General features: G+C 38.3%; 1 protein-coding gene across 1 annotated transcript in view; it reads right to left on the bottom strand.

The window, feature by feature from the left end:
* Positions 1 to 7,282: 7,282 nt before the first annotated feature.
* The window catches only part of pex5lb (peroxisomal biogenesis factor 5-like b), a 30,786-nt gene continuing 20,232 nt past the window's right edge, over positions 7,283 to 17,836 (bottom strand). The window contains exons 6-13 of the mRNA XM_079173327.1: positions 17,179 to 17,277; positions 14,741 to 14,860; positions 12,862 to 13,005; positions 12,716 to 12,786; positions 11,156 to 11,368; positions 10,858 to 11,023; positions 10,397 to 10,554; positions 7,283 to 8,508 (exon numbers count right to left, since the gene is read on the bottom strand). Coding sequence (XP_079029453.1) covers positions 8,310 to 8,508; positions 10,397 to 10,554; positions 10,858 to 11,023; positions 11,156 to 11,368; positions 12,716 to 12,786; positions 12,862 to 13,005; positions 14,741 to 14,860; positions 17,179 to 17,277 — 1,170 coding nt within the window. The 3' untranslated portion in view covers positions 7,283 to 8,309. The remainder of the gene's footprint in view (positions 8,509 to 10,396; positions 10,555 to 10,857; positions 11,024 to 11,155; positions 11,369 to 12,715; positions 12,787 to 12,861; positions 13,006 to 14,740; positions 14,861 to 17,178; positions 17,278 to 17,836) is intronic.

The raw sequence follows: 17,836 nt of genomic DNA, 5'->3' as shown, positions 1-17,836 counted from the left end.
TATATGGTGGATATTGTTTGTATATAGAGAGAGACATCATATATATATATATATGATGTCTCTCTATATAGAGATAGATATATAGATCTATCTCTATTAGAGATAGATCTATATATCTATCATATATGTTGATAAGGTGGTTGATATGAACTTCAACACAAAGCAACATGTGGAGCTGGCTCCGGTGTCCTCGTGACGGCCCCTCCCTTCCTGTTTCTCTTTAGTTTCACTTCTGCAGCTCGTGGTGTCGCAGCTTCTTCTTCTCTGCTTCTAAAGGTGAGTGAGCGACTCTTCTCACTGAGGGACTCTTGGAGGACTCTTTGGTCCTTCAGGTCCAGCAGAAACTAGTTCAAGTGGACTTCAGAGGAGGACCAGTGAAGAAGAACAGAGCAACACGTCACAAAGGGCACATCTCAAGTCTCTCAATAGTCATTTCCTCGCTCCTCGTTTGAACAGGAAGTTGTTCTGCTCCTCCATATTGACGGCCGTCCCAAAGCTCTTATTTATCTCTGAGGAGCGAGGAGAGAGGAGGGAGGAGGGAGGAGGGAGGAGGGAGGAGGGATCTCTGAGGAGCCATGAGTGAGGACGCACGAGAGCAGCCTTCCAGGAAGTGTTTTAACGGAGGACACGCCCCCTCAGTGTTCATCATGTGATTGGACGCTGCAGCTGATGACTGAGTTTAACAGCAGAGTGAAGATCAGATTAAACTCTAGTTTATATTTGATCTGTTCTCTGGTTTAAATAGATGTTCATTGTAGTCTGAACAACAAAAGAACCACAAACAACTTCCTTCATTTATTAAAGATTAGTGTTTTCATGATGTTTCCTCAATAACTTCATGATGAAAGGATGAAAGTGAGAGATCTGGAGAGACTAAACCCTGAACCCAGACGCAAATAATCATAAATAAGACAAAAACATTCTGCTGTAGAGATGATCCTGATCTCATGAACACAGTTTAACAGACTCCAGAGACGATCACTGTGTGTTTATGAGTTATTAGTGTTATTAGTCCAGAGATCATGTGAACAGACTCAAACTCCTCTAAAGTCTCTCCAGCTGTTAAAGCGACTGACAGCAGGAGAAACTCATCATCAGAAACAGACGTCGCTTCACGTGACGCTTCAGAGGAAAGGACGTCTCATGTCTCTTAAAACATGTTTCCTCGTTTCCTCTCTCCTCGCATGGTTTCCTTGCGTCTCTCCATGCATCCCTGGTGGGAGGGACTAAGACGCAAGGAAAGGAGCCAAGTGAGGGAAACTAGGATGCAATGAAGAGACTTGGGATGTACCCACGTGAAGGAACCAAAGTCACGTTTGACTTCAGTCTCGCGAGAAGAAGTTACAGAAATACGTGATGTTTTTCTTCAGTCAGCTGAACACAAATGGATTTAAAGTGAAGTTTATATATGTACAGTATGACGTCATCGTCCACCCTAAAGCTACCGCACAGCCCTCCAAGGAGTACTTCCGGTCTGGATTTCAAAGTAAAGGATCGCGTGAGTTATTTCTGATTAAGGAACAGAAGAGTAATTTAAGATCCTATTATTTATTATTATGAAGACTACAGTCAGATATAATATGAAGTATTTTACTGTGTACTATTTGAATGATCTAGTATCAAAGATAGAGACCAGGGGTCTTTCTCAACATGCTACTTCTCTGTACTTGTGAGCTCGTGGACGTGTGAAACGTCATCAGTCTCAGCCCAAGTACTGATCCAAGTTCACATCGAGCCAAGCCAGGTCCAAATGCCCGGATGTGGCTCCGCCCATTTTACCGGGGATGCATCGGGGGTGACTTGTGTGTACTTGGGACAGCCAAATATCCCAGAATGCATTCTGCCCCAGCAACAGGTAACAACGGTGGAGGAGAAATCACACAACTGGAAGTTGAAACTTTCTAAATACTACTGTTGTTAAGTCACAGAAAGTAATTTTAGGATGTTTTTAGGCTGGAAGTTAGTTGTTTAAGCACCAAATCTGTGGTCGGTTTGTCAAGATTCAGCCGATTTAAAAATCTGCTCCGACGATTTCGGAGATGTGAGGTGTTGCTAGAGGGACCGGCAGTAAACCAGCACCGGGGGCTCCGCGCTCACGTTACCCGCCTAGAACAGCCTGATCTCACGGAGTCTTTTTGAAACTTGCCGCTGGTATTGACGTCTCTGTAGCGTTTTCCTCGTCGGCAAAGAGTCCAGCAATCCAGATCTGATCCACACATATATATATATATATATATTTAGGGCCCGAGCACCGACAACGTTGGGTCCGCGAGGTCCCTATTGTATCTGTAGGAATTATTATTATTCTTCTTATACCCTCCAATGAAAATGCGTTTAAGGGTATGTGTCTTGTCCCAAACCTCCCCATATTTGGCGAGCATATCAGGACTGCGGAAAATTTTGATATTTTATTGGTCCAATGCTCGAGCATACAAAATTACTCGCTAGCGCCCCCTAGAAGTTGGAAAGGCAAGCCCCAACGGTATGTATGTCCAAATCACTTACAATTTTACAGACATGAGCAACTGAATGAGTTCCACGAAAAATCCTCTTGGGACCCTAAGCTCCGCCTACCAACATTATCCACCATTTTGAATTTTGTAAAAAAAAAAAAAAATCACTTCTCCTAGACCCTGGGTCTGATTGGTACCAAACTTGCTGTGAATCATTATTGGATATATATCATCAAAAGTTATGAAAAGTTTCTTGATATCTTATTGCATTAAGAATATATGGACCAATGAATTTCATGAGGAATTGGCCTTCTACAGCAATATATATAACTTCAAAACCATGCGGCTTATCATCACGAAATCTGTAGCATATGTTCACATTGTGTCCTGTAACATACCCTCAAATTTTTGTTTCATACAACCTCTAGGGGCCGATGCAGTAATACTCTCATTTCTTTGCATTTTGAGGCTTTTTTCATTGTTTTCAGGCATTGTACTTTAACGAACTCCTCCCACAGAATTTATACAATCAACTTCAAATTTGGTCAAAATGATCTAAAGACATTAATGATGAAAAGTTACTGAAATGGTGTACTGACATTGAACGACCTTCATTTTATGTGGCGCCCATGTCAGGCATATTTCGTGCCGTTCGCCATGAAAGAGGAAGTTGTTGTAACTACAAGGTACTTTATTCAATCTGCCCCAAACTAGTTTTGCATGATGCTGGTCCAGGCCTGAACACATCTCCATGCCAACATTTTCACAAAGTCATAGCGCCACCTACTGGCACAAGGAAGGTGCCATAGGTGATGGAAATAAATATTTCATATGGCTTTTTGGCTGGACCCTTTCAAACAAACTGTGTTCAGTGAATTATGTGCAAATGCAGTAAAGAAAAGAATTTAATGATGAAACCCAATTGTGTTTTTTCAGTTTGTTCTACTGGGGTTAAAGTCGAAAAACAGTCCAAAAAGTCATTCAATCAGGAGAGACTTCATTAGAATTTCACAATAATTTATTACACATTGTACAAATGTGAATAGTGCAACGTCTTTGGCGATTGGACTCCATCCTGAAGGAAGACAATCGATGTTGATGAAGGGAGTTGCTGCGGAGTTATAAACAGCATATAGGATGTCGAAAAAAGTCATGAAAAAGTCAGTGTACCATGTCGAAAAGTCATAACTTTACTTAAGTTACTTTATTTTTAAAGTTGCTTTTTTAGTTACTTTACTTTTTAGTTACTTTTAAAGTTACTTTACTTTTAAAGTTACTTTTTTAGCTACTTTACTTTTAAAGTTACTTTTAAAGTTACTTTACTTTTAAAGTTACTTTTTTAGTTACTTTACTTTTAAAGTTACTTTTTTAGTTACTTTACTTTTTTAGTTACTTCTAAAGTTACTTTACTTTTAAAGTTACTTTTTTAGTTACTTTACTTTTAAAGTTACTTTTTTAGTTACTTTACTTTTAAAGTTACTTTTTTAGTTACTTTACTTTTTTAGTTACTTTTAAAGTTACTTTACTTTTAAAGTTACTTTACTTTTAAAGTTACTTTTTTAGTTACTTTACTTTTAAAGTTACTTTTTTAGTTACTTTACTTTTCTAGTTACTTTTAAAGTTACTTTACTTTTAAAGTTACTTTACTTTTAAAGTTACTTTTTTAGTTACTTTACTTTTTTAGTTACTTTTAAAGTTACTTTACTTTTAAAGTTACTTTTTTAGTTACTTTACTTTTTTAGTTACTTTTTTAGTTACTTTACTTTTAAAGTTACTTTTTTAGTTACTTTACTTTTTTAGTTACTTTTTTAGTTACTTTACTTTTAAAGTTACTTTTTTAGTTACTTTACTTTTTTAGTTACTTTTAAAGTTACTTTACTTTTTTAGTTACTTTTTTAGTTACTTTACTTTTAAAGTTACTTTTTTAGTTACTTTACTTTTAAAGTTACTTTTTTAGTTACTTTACTTTGAGAGTTACTTCTTTAGTTACTTTACTTTTAAAGTTACTTTTAAAGTTACTTTACTTTTAAAGTTACTTTACTTTTAAAGTAACTTTTTTAGTTACTTTATTTTTATTTGAAAAACTCTTATTCCGTATCCCTGTAGTGTTGATTCAGAGTAAGCACTGCATTAATTACAACAACTTGCACATTTGGAAAACCAAAACTACACATATCTTTAATTTCAACCAACATATAAACAGTACAGTACACTACCTTACAGGTTTGGCGAATAGAAGTCTGTGTTCAGTGCATAAAGTCTGTGTTCAGTGCATAATGTGCATGGCATGGGAGAAGATACATTCATCACCAAAAAAGTCATTCAATCAGGAGAGACTTCATTAGAATTTCACAATAATTTATTACACATTGTACAAATGTGAATAGTGCAACGTCTTTGGCGATTGGACTCCATCCTGAAGGAAGACAATCGATGTTGATGAAGGGAGTTGCTGCGGAGTTATAAACAGCATAGTATAGGATGTCGAAAAAAGTCATGAAAAAGTCAGTGTACCATGTCGAAAAGTCATAACTTTACTTAAGTTACTTTATTTTTAAAGTTGCTTTTTTAGTTACTTTACTTTTAAAGTTACTTTTTTAGTTACTTTACTTTTTTAGTTACTTTTTTAGTTACTTTACTTTTAAAGTTACTTTTTTAGTTACTTTACTTTTTTAGTTACTTTTAAAGTTACTTTACTTTTTTAGTTACTTTTTTAGTTACTTTACTTTTAAAGTTACTTTTTTAGTTACTTTACTTTTTTAGTTACTTTTTTAGTTACTTTACTTTTAGAGTTACTTCTTTAGTTACTTTACTTTTAATGAGTTCTTTAATGTAGACCTTCAGCTGTGAAGCTGCAGCTCCTCCTGCTGCCACCAGAGGGCGCTACTGCTACAACACCTGCAGGGGGAGACAGGAGCACAGGTGAGCAGCTTTATATACATTATATATAGATTCATATATATATATACACATTTATTTATATCATTATTTTTATATATTTATTGCTGATATGATGGAAAAACTTTTATCTCTAAATAGTTTGTTAAGCATAACTTGATGATGATGCCTGTTTCTTTATGAACACATTAAACCTTTGAAGTAAAGAGATAATTGATCATGTGATGTGTCCTCAGATTAGAAACACTAAAGAGAACAATGCTGCCCTCCGGTATCTGTCGCTGCTTCTGAGTTGATTTCAGACATCAGAAACACTCATTTCTTTCTTTTATATTGGACTCATTGATCTGTTTCAGATCAAAGGAAACAATCAGACAGTTTGTAGGTTCAGTATCAGTTTAATTTCTAAAATATCAGTTTACATGATTATTGTCTGTACAGTCGTTTACATGAGAAACATCCACAACTCAAAGATAATAAAACCTGAACTGAAGGAAGAATCACACTAATCGATCAAAAGATCCACCAACCAATCAACCAACCAACCAACCAATCAACCAACCAACCAACCAATCAACCAATCAATCAATCAATCAACCAATCAACCAATCAACCAACCAACCAATCAACCAACCAACCAACCAATCAACCAACCAACCAACCAATCAACCAACCAATCAACCAATCAATCAATCAATCAATCAATAAATCAATCACTCAACCAACCAACCAATCAACCAATCAACCAACCAATCAACCAACCAACCAATCAACCAATCAACCAACCAACCAATCAACCAACCAATCAACCAATCAACCAACCAACCAACCAATGACATGGATACTTTTTAAAAAGCAGCAACGTGAGAAAACAAAGAGTTAAAGAACCCAAACGTGTGAACAGAGAGTTAAAGAACCCAAACGTGTGATCAGAGAGTTAAAGAACCCAAACGTGTGAACAGAGACTTAAAGAACCCAAACGTGTGAACAGAGAGTTAAAGAACCCAAACGTGTGAACAGAGAGTTAAAGAACCCAAACGTGTGAACAGAGAGTTAAAGAACCCAAACAACGAAACGATTCCGCTGATCTTTAAATGAACCTTAACCCTGAAACCTGGATTAACGTGAATACATTAGATATTGCTTGATATTAAGGTTAAATGTGATCTTTAAATAGTTGAAGCAGTTTAAATAGTTTCTGCTGCTTTAACTCAGTTTGTGTGTTGGTTGTTTTGTGCATCGAGCAGAGAAACTGTTGTCGGATCAAACTGAAGCCAGAAGATTCACCTGAGAGCCAACGGCAGGAAGTGAGCAGAGAGAAAAACACACCGCCAAAATAAAAGGACAAACTAAACAGACAAAAAACCTCCTGACTCAGCATCAAAATAACAACAAACGGGTGAGTTTTACATTCGGCAGCAGGCTTTAATAACCAGTGGTGACGTTTTATGGCTTTTAGGGTTTAAAGGGAAGGAAAGAACCTGATTGGATGATTTTATTTTCTGTCAGCGAGGTCGTGTACTGTCTCTTTAGATTCTGTCTTCCTCCTCGTCTTCATCACAGACCTCCCTGAGCCTGTTTTTAGTTTTTAAATGCATCAGCTGTTGTTAAATCTAACATCATTTATGGCCATAAAACGTTCAACAGCAACATTAAACTTAAGATTTGAGGTTCAAAAGAAAATTTTCAAAGTTTGAGAAAATTTGAAAATTTGAGATTTAAAACTGAAATAAAATGTTTGAACGTCTGAAATAATTTAAAGAGTAACTAAACCAGTTCAAATGTGTATCTGGTGTTGATGGATTTAGCCCCCCCCCCAATAGCGCTAATGCTAATCACTAGCATACACTTGTAGTTCACAACTATTAATAAGACTTTATTCTCTATTATTTCCACCATAACAGACTTTTTACAGCACTCTCACCGTAGCCATGTCAACAGTCAGCACGCTAAAGATTAGCATTAGCATAGGATAACTAAAAGGGTAACAGTAAGTTAAAAATAGTAAACCTCTGTCCCATCTGTTCATGTGGTGATATAAAAAGCACAACATGATCATAGTGATGCCAGCTAGCTTGCCGCTAATTTATTCAAATTGAACAACTTAAAGCTTCATCCACACACTCTGGATACACACTCTTTAGGGTTTAGTTCCTCTTTAACATTAAGCTTCAAAGTTCAGAGCATTTGACAAAATAATAAAGATTTAAACTGTTAAACTGACAGATTCATATTTAATTCAGGAACTTTTCAGGAATTTGAAAGCATATTTTATAAGTTATTTATTAAACACTTTCACATATTTTTAAATAGAAAAAATAGTTTATTCATGTTTTTCAGTATTCTATTCAAACATTTCAAACGATACTTTAAATATTACTAATCATATGTGGAGTCGGATCATCGATGATGTGACGTCATTAATAACAGAAATAAAGAATAAAGAAACAGTTTGTTTTAAAGATGGCCGACACTTGGTTACATTTAATATCGTTAGAGTGATAATAACGTGTTTCTCTGTGTATTAGAGGTCAGTGTGAAGAGTCCTGACAGAAAAACCTCAAACATGCATTTTGTTTACAGATTATTGCTTTCACTAAACACATTCTTTCACAATAAAAGCCTTCAATTATAAAACAATTATAAATAATGCCGCAGTGATTTTTCCTCCACAGACAGGTGACAACAGGTAAACAAATGAAACAGAGGCTTCATATTGAAATATGATCAAATAGAAAAGACCTGTTTGTGTATTAAAGAGAGATTTCTCAGTTATAGTGAGTCCTTACAGGAAGCTAAAGGGTTGTGCTGTTTATATTGCAAAAGGCTTTTTCCAGCAGCCGTTGTCGTGTCTTTGGTTTCAAACCAGACGGTCCACATCCGACGTGTCTCCTCTGGTCCGCTGTGAACTGACCCCACAGACATCGTTCAGTCCAAAACCAGGATACCGGTCCACCATCAGACATCGCCCACGTCGAAGGCCCTCATGAGCAGGTCCAGGTCCCCGACGTTGGCGGCCTGGACCAGCTCGGGTCGGTCCATCATGGAGACGGCGATTCGCAGCGCGGCCCAGATGTTGGCCGACATCTGCTGATGGCTGCAGCGCTGACTCCGCCTCTGCTGGTTCAGAGCCGTCAGGAAGTTACTGACCGCCTCCCTAAAGGACAAGGACCAGGTTAGACCAGGACCACATAACATCTACTGTAATCACACTAGGAAGTCAGACTGAATGCATAACACAACAATAGATAATTAGCATTTAGTAGTTGTACCGTACGATGTGACCAGCTCTGGTTTGGTCCGGTGTTCTCGAGAGTTTTAACACACGTTTGGTCCTGTGTTCTCTAGTGTTTTAACCCACGTTTGGTCCGGTGTTCTCTAGAGTTTTAACCCACATTTGGTCCGGTGTTCTCTAGAGTTTTAACCCACGTTTGGTCCGGTGTTCTCTAGAGTTTTAACCCACGTTTGGTCCGGTGTTCTCTAGAGTTTTAACCCACATTTGGTCCGGTGTTCTCTAGAGTTTTAACCCACGTTTGGTCCTGTGTTCTCTAGAGTTTTAACCCACGTTTGGTCCTGTGTTCTCTAGTGTTTTAACCCACGTTTGGTCCGGTGTTCTCTAGTGTTTTAACCCACGTTTGGTCCTGTGTTCTCTAGAGTTTTAACCCACGTTTGGTCCGGTGTTCTCTAGAGTTTTAACCCACGTTTGGTCCGGTGTTCTCTAGAGTTTTAACCCACGTTTGGTCCTGTGTTCTCTAGAGTTTTAACCCACGTTTGGTCCGGTGTTCTCTAGAGTTTTAACCCACGTTTGGTCCTGTGTTCTCTAGAGTTTTAACCCACGTTTGGTCCTGTGTTCTCTAGTGTTTTAACCCACGTTTGGTCCGGTGTTCTCTAGTGTTTTAACCCACGTTTGGTCCTGTGTTCTCTAGAGTTTTAACCCACGTTTGGTCCGGTGTTCTCTAGAGTTTTAACCCACGTTTGGTCCGGTGTTCTCTAGTGTTTTAACCCACGTTTGGTCCGGTGTTCTCTAGTGTTTTAACCCACGTTTGGTCCGGTGTTCTCTAGTGTTTTAACCCACGTTTGGTCCGGTGTTCTCTAGTGTTTTAACCCACGTTTGGTCCGGTGTTCTCTAGTGTTTTAACCCACGTTTGGTCCGGTGTTCTCTAGTGTTTTAACCCACGTTTGGTCCGGTGTTCTCTAGTGTTTTAACCCACGTTTGGTCCGGTGTTCTCTAGTGTTTTAACCCACGTTTGGTCCGGTGTTCTCTAGAGTTTTAACCCACGTTTGGTCCGGTGTTCTCTAGTGTTTTAACCCACGTTTGGTCCGGTGTTCTCTAGTGTTTTAACCCACGTTTGGTCCTGTGTTCTCTAGTGTTTTAACCCACGTTTGGTCCGGTGTTCTCTAGCGTTTTAACCCACGTTTGGTCCGGTGTTCTCTAGTGTTTTAACCCACGTTTGGTCCTGGGTTCTCTAGCGTTTTAACCCACGTTTGGTCCTGTGTTCTCTAGTGTTTTAACCCACGTTTGGTCCGGTGTTCTCTAGTGTTTTAACCCACGTTTGGTCCGGTGTTCTCTAGCGTTTTAACCCACGTTTGGTCCGGTGTTCTCTAGTGTTTTAACCCACGTTTGGTCCTGGGTTCTCTAGCGTTTTAACCCACGTTTGGTCCTGTGTTCTCTAGTGTTTTAACCCACATTTGGTCCGGTGTTCTCTAGCGTTTTAACCCACGTTTGGTCCGATGTTCTCTAGAGTTTTAACCCACGTTTGGTCCGGTGTTCTCTAGAGTTTTAACCCACGTTTGGTCCGGTGTTCTCTAGTGTTTTAACCCACGTTTGGTCCGGTGTTCTCTAGAGTTTTAACCCACGTTTGGTCCGGTGTTCTCTAGTGTTTTAACCCACGTTTGGTCCGGTGTTCTCTAGTGTTTTAACCCACGTTTGGTCCGGTGTTCTCTAGTGTTTTAACCCACGTTTGGTCCGGTGTTCTCTAGAGTTTTAACCCACGTTTGGTCCGGTGTTCTGTGTGAGCCTCAGGTAAGACAGCTGATGTGTTTACCTGTGAGCCCCCAGGTTGATGCAGCTGATCCCCAGGTTGTATCTGGACCGGATGAATCCCGGCTGCAGCTCCAGAGCTCTGGTATAAGCCTCTACAGCTTCCTCACTTCGGTCTCCGTTTGCCAACGTAGCACCCAGACGGTTCCACAGCAGGTAGTCCTGAAGAGGAACACAGGACATTAACGATGTCATGACATCATCAAAGTCATGTCATCAGTGATACATTATTTGACATTTTAGACTATAGACTATATTATGAGGTTTTTATGACATTTTTATGACTTTTTACAACACATTATATCATTATTGGCAGTATTGCAATATGTACCGTATCGTGATTTATCGTGAGGTGCTTGCCAATACGTGGCCATAGTAACCAGAGAGGCAGCTACGAAGTGTGTGTGTGTGTGTGTGTGTGTGTGTGTGTGTGTGTGTGTGTGTGTGTGTGTGTGTGTGTGTCACCTGTGGTCTGACAGACAGCGCTGCAGTGAAAGCCTCCACCGCTCTGTTGAAGTCGGAGCTGAGGTTGAAGAGGACCCCGAGTCCGGTCTGCAGGTCTGGATCCACACAGTCCAGATTCAACAGAGCCGCATCCTGGAAGAGAAGCAGGACGTCCTGCAGCTCAGCCCTGAAGACACACACACACACACACACACACACACAGCGCTGATGTCACAGCTCTTGATGGATGACAGTTGAGACTTATGGGTAATGTAGTATTTAGAGCAAACTGATCTAACGTCCCCTCAGGTGTTCGTACCTGGCCGGTGTGGAGGTGCGGGGGCCCCTGCGAGGCGTGGCCGGGGAGCCCCGTAGCGGACTCCTGTGGTCCAGGACCAGGTGCTTGTATCGGGGGTTGTGGCTGATCCAGCGGCTCAGAGCGTCGCAGGCCTCCCGCTGCACGCCGCTGTTAGTGAAGCTGACGGCGAGCGCCATCAGAGCCGGCAGGTTGTTGGGGCGGAGCTCCAGACACCTGCAGCAGGTGAGACACGTGTTAGCTTAGCAATGGTTAGCAAAACATTTTTTATTTAATTAACTCAGTATTTATAGGCCAAATATCTAATTATAATAATTTTGACGAAGCAATAACAAAACAATAATGAAGCAATAATCAGAGCTGATTATGATGATTGATTATTTCTATATTGATTATTTCTATATTGATTATTTATATATTGATTATTTATATATTGATTATTGATATTGATTATTTATATATTTATTATTGATATTGATTATTTCTATATTGATTATTGATATTGATTATTTATATATTGATTATTTATATATTGATTATTGATTATTGATATTGATTATTTATATATTGATTATTGATATTGATTATTGATATTGATTATTTATATATTGATTATTTATATATTGATTATTGATTATTGATATTGATTATTTATATATTGATTATTGATATTGATTATTGATATTGATTATTTATATATTGATTATTGATATTGATTATTTATATATTGATTATTTATATTGATTATTTATATTGATTATTTATATTGATTATTGATATTGATTATTTATATTGATTATTGATATTGATTATTTATATTGATTATTTATATTGATTATTGATATTGATTATTTATATTGATTATTTATATATTGATTATTTATATTGATTATTTATATTGATTATTTATATTGATTATTGATATTGATTATTTATATTGATTATTTATATTGATTATTGATATTGATTATTTATATATTGATTATTTATATTGATTATTTATATTGATTATTTATATTGATTATTGATATTGATTATTTATATTGATTATTGATATTGATTATTGATATATTAACTATCTATATTGAAACTACAATGTTATAGTTTAATATAATGTTTGTATGACAGCAGTTCTAAAGTTAAAACCTCTTCACTGATGTTATTTATTGATTTATATATTTATCGTATTTGATTGTTGCTTTAAAAGACACTAAAGTTCAGTTTAACTTCAGACGTGAGACTATTTTATAAAATGTTGACGGTTCGGTGCACAAAAACGTTCAAATAAGAGAAACAACGAAGAGTTAAAGAGTTAAGTAACTTCTGAACACTGAGTTTATTTAATCGTATATATAAATATAATAGTATTTTATTCTCTTTAACTATTTCAGGTTCAGGCGCTAATGTCCACTTTACTTTTCTGTTTCTGAAGGTCTGAATATCAAACAAACCCTGAAGTCTTTATTGTAAATATAAAAGGACCTAACCTCTCTCTACCTGCAGGGTCTCAGGAAGTAAACGTAAAACGGGAAGTAAACGTAAAAGTAAAACAGGAAGTCTGACCTCTGCAGCGCCGCGATGGCGGCCTGTTCGTTCTCGTTCTCGGCCTGAGTCGTTCCTAAAACCTGCCATGCCTGAAAACACACAAAGAAGAGACGTTAAAGTTCGGTCTCGTCAATAGATCGTTGCCGGTCAGCGAGACCTCAGACCTCAGAGTCCTGCGGGTCCTGCAGGATGGCGGCCTCCAGCAGCAGGACGGCGGCGTTCAGGTCTCCCTCCCGAGCTTTCTCCTGACCCTCGGCGAAGGCGCTCGGCCAGTCTCTGTACGGGTTGTTGGTGCTGAAGAAGTAGACCTGAACGAGACAAAACCACATCAGACCACATCAGACCACATCAGAGCAGCTGACCCGTGTGAGGTCACATGGTTCCATCACAGAGACACTTTTATTGTCTTTTCTTTGTTTTCTTTTTAACATTTTATGAAAGAAAACGTTCATAAAATGTCCAGTATTATAATATATAATATATATTATATTAGAATATAAACATATTAATGACATACACACATAGATACATATTCATGTAAATTCATTTAAATGATTTATTTTTAAATAACGTAAATGTATACTTCAGTAACATTTTGAAAGCAGGACTTTAACTTGTTACTACACTCTAGTATTAGTACTTAGTTGTAGTATTAGTACCTTTACTGCAGTAGTACTTCCTTTCTCAGATCTTTTCCTTTCAATCATTTTGAAACGGTTCACATTCTTTTAATATTAAATGTTTTGGGCTCTTTCATTTTGAATGTGTGATGAATCCATTTCATTACATTTATTTTTTATATATATATATTTTAAACATTTTAAACTTGTATTTCTTGGAACAACTGAATGTTGACATCAATTCTAAAATAATTAGTTTTTTATTTTAAATTTTATTCGTCTGATTAAAATCAGACGAATAAAATCTGAATCTCTGATTATAAACACGTAAAGTAGATGTTTTTATATTATATCATAAAAAGATGTATAATGATATAATATATGTCTTTATATTATATAATATAAAGGCATCTTTAGGTCAGATAGTAACACTGATGTGTTCTCTGAACACTGATAATTATAATAATCCACAAACTAAATATAGAAGAAGAAGAAGAAGAACATCTGTTCTGGTGCTGACGCGGTGATGTAACACCTGAGGAGGCGGGATTACTGCCGGATTACTGATGCAGGTCAGAGGATTATAAATAGAGATTAATGCTGACGAACATCAGTAATAATCTCTCATCATTAATAACTCCAGTCTGCAAAAATAGTGTGCAAGTTAAACAGGAAGTGAAACGTTAACGGGATGTTTTGATGGCGTGGTCATCAATAACAGATTCATGTCGTCATCATCAGAATTCACATTTATTCTGCTTTAATCCATATTTGTTGGTGTTTATTAATTTAAATACTGAACTAAAGAGTTTGTTCTCCTGTAAGAACGGTTCAGCAGCAATCTAACAGAACCACAGATTACATTTATATATATTTATGTATATTTATATATATTTATGTATATTTATATATATTTATGTATATTTATATATATTTATATATATTTATGTATATTTATATATATTTATGTATATTTATATATATTTATGTATATTTATATATATTTATATATATTTATGTATATTTATATATATTTATGTATATTTATATATATTTATATATATTTATATATATATATTTATGTATATTTATGCATATTTATATATATTTATATATATTTATATATATTTATGTATATTTATATATATTTATATATATTTATATATATTTATGTATATTTATATATATTTATGTATAGTTATATATATTTATATATATTTATATATATTTATATATTTATGTATATTTATATATATTTATGTATATTTATGTAAATAAGATGTTAATATCACCACTATCACAAACAAACATGAATTTACAGGAACTCATAACAGCTGCAGAAAGAAATATAACTTCATGTTTAAAGGTGTCGAGGGGTGAAAGGTTACAGGGACCAGGTCTGTGGAGCAGGTTCTGGACGTACCTTCTCCACAGGTGTGACGGCGGGCGGGACCGGACCCTGACCCTCAGAATCCTCCAGCCAGTTCCTCCGAGCCAGTTCCTCCCACTCGGCCTGCATCTTGTCCCAGAACTCTGTGTCCGACTGAAAGACCACAACAGTTCAGAGTCTCACCACGGACACAAGGTCCTAGACTAGATCCTAGACTAGATCCTAGACTAGATCCTAGACTAGATCCTACACTGGATCCTACACTGGATCCTAGACTGGATCCTAGACTAGATCATAGACTGGATCCTAGACTAGAGCATAGACTGGATCCTAGACTAGATCATAGACTGGAGCATAGACTGGATCTGAGACTGGATCCTAGACTAGGTCCTACACTGGATCCTAGACTGGATCCTAGACTAGAGCATAGACTGGATCCTAGACTGGATCCTACACTGGATTCTACACTGGATCCTAGACTAGAGCATAAACTGGATCCTAGACTGGATCCTAGACTAGATCCTAGACTAGAGCATAGACTGGATCCTACACTGGATCCTAGACTAGATCCTAGACTAGAGCATAGACTGGATCCTAGACTGGATCCTAGACTAGATCCTAGACTAGAGCATAGACTGGATCCTAGACTGGATCCTAGACTGGATCCTACACTAGAGCATAGACTGGATCTGAGACTGGATCTGAGACTGGATCCTAGACTAGATCCTAGACTAGATCCTAGACTAGAGCATAGACTGGATCCTAGACTGGATCCTAGACTAGATCCTAGACTAGAGCATAGACTGGATCCTAGACTGGATCCTAGACTAGATCCTAGACTAGATCCTACACTGGATCCTAGACTAGATCCTAGACTAGATCCTAGACTGGATCCTACACTGGATCCTAGACTGGATCCTAGACTAGATCCTCGACTAAGAGCCACATCTTTAAACTCCACATGAATGGAAGTGAATGTTTAAAGTCTGTTTAAAGTAGTTTTCTTCAACAGAACATGAAGCTATGTGATTAGCTGTTTGTTAGTGAAATGCACCCTGGGACTCGTAGTTTTTAGTTATATTTTTAATGTTACAGTATAACTAATAGAGCTAATCCTGGAGCCTGCTGGGTTCCTGGTTAAAGGAACATCAAGATTATTAATAAAACATAACTTTACTGCTGGATAAATACAAAATACACAACTTTATTTTGAAACTTTAGTCATGAGGTCACATAGAAAACCGTGTGCTGTTAATCCGTCAGCGGTGACCTCTGGATTGAAATACCTGCAGCTAAATCCACAAAGTGTCGATGAGGAAATGCTTTTAATCAGACGAGACGCTGTGATTGGTTCACTGAGCCGAACTGACGGGATGAAGAGCAGGAACGCTTCGACACCAGAGTCTCAAATTGATCTCTACTTTAATCACTTTAATAACTGAGCTGTTATTTCACTTCACCTCCTCCAGACTGGATCAAACCATTATGTAAACCACAATCACCCAACCTGAACCGCCTGAACCTCCTGAACCTCCTGAACCGCCTGAACCCTCCTCAACCTCCTGAACCTCCTGAACCTCCTCAACCTCCTGAACCTCCTGAACCTCCTGAACCGCCTGAACCTCCTGAACCTCCTCAACCTCCTGAACCGCCTGAACCTCCTGAACCTCCTCAACCTCCTGAACCGCCTGAACCTCCTGAATCGCCTGAACCTCCTCAACCTCCTGAACCTCCTGAACCTCCTGAACCGCCTGAACCTCCTCAACCTCCTGAACCTCCTGAACCTACTGAACCTCCTGAACCGCCTGAACCTCCTCAACCTCCTGAACCTCCTCAACCGCCTGAACCTCCTGAACCTCCTCAACCTCCTGAACCTACTGAACCTCCTGAACCGCCTGAACCTCCTCAACCTCCTGAACCGCCTGAACCTCCTGAACCTCCTCAACCTCCTGAACCTCCTCAACCTCCTGAACCTCCTGAACCTCCTGAACCTCCTGAACCTCCTCAACCTCCTCAACCTCCTGAACCTCCTGAACCTCCTGAACCTCCTGAACCTACTGAACCTCCTCAACCTCCTGAACCTCCTGAACCTCCTGAACCGCCTGAACCTCCTGAACCTCCTGAACCGCCTGAACCTCCTGAACCGCCTGAACCTCCTGAACCAGCTGTGTGGTCTGATCATATATATAGAAATATATATTTCTTCAGTGTCGGATATGAAAACTGACCCTGAGTCTGCTGGTCTGAGTGCAGCCTCATCTATCTGAATGTTTGCTGAGTCAGAGTTCTCAGATGACGATAAGAACAGACCTGAGATCAGGTTTCTGAAGATCAGCTGATATCTGATATTTAACAGTGAGAGCTGCTGCAGCTTTAAAGGACCAAGCTGGACGTGTTCTACAGATTTATGACTTTTGTAGAGAGAATTATGTTCTGAAAGAAAGGACATTTTGTCACTCTGTGTATTTTACCTCCACAGCAGCTTTCGCTCTGACAAACTCGTCCTCAAGAGACTCGTTTCTGGTCAGAAGGGAACGAGTCCGTCTGCGCTGACTGGAAGCAGCACAGTCCTGAAAACACACACACACAGACACACACACACACACACACACACACACACACAGAAACACACACAGACACAGACACAGACACACACACACACACACACACACACACACACACACACACACACACAGAAACACACGCACACACACACAGACACACACACACACAGACACAGACACACACACACACACACACACAGACACACACACACACACACACACACAGAGGTCAGTAAAGACAAAACACCAGAAAACTTTAAAGGTCTTCAAAGTCATATTTAAAGAGACAGTAACCGCTGAAGTATCTGCAGGTAACGATCTGTTATCCCACGCTCCCTGAACTACTCACTGTATTTGGTTCAGCTTGTTCTTTTATATTTTACTTTCTGTCAGGATGAAGTACTACAGTATAAATACTGTCAGGATGAAGTACTTTCTGTCAGGATGAAGTACTACAGTATAAATACTGTCAGGATGAAGTACTTTCTGTCAGGATGAAGTACTACAGTATAAATACTGTCAGGATGAAGTACTTTCTGTCAGGATGAAGTACTACAGTATAAAT

Source organism: Pholis gunnellus, assembly GCF_910591455.1.
Source record: "Pholis gunnellus genome assembly, chromosome: 14".
NCBI classification, from domain to species: domain Eukaryota; kingdom Metazoa; phylum Chordata; class Actinopteri; order Perciformes; family Pholidae; genus Pholis; species Pholis gunnellus.
The sequence above is the reverse complement of the archived record's forward strand: the minus strand, read 5'-3'. Positions and strand labels throughout refer to the sequence as shown.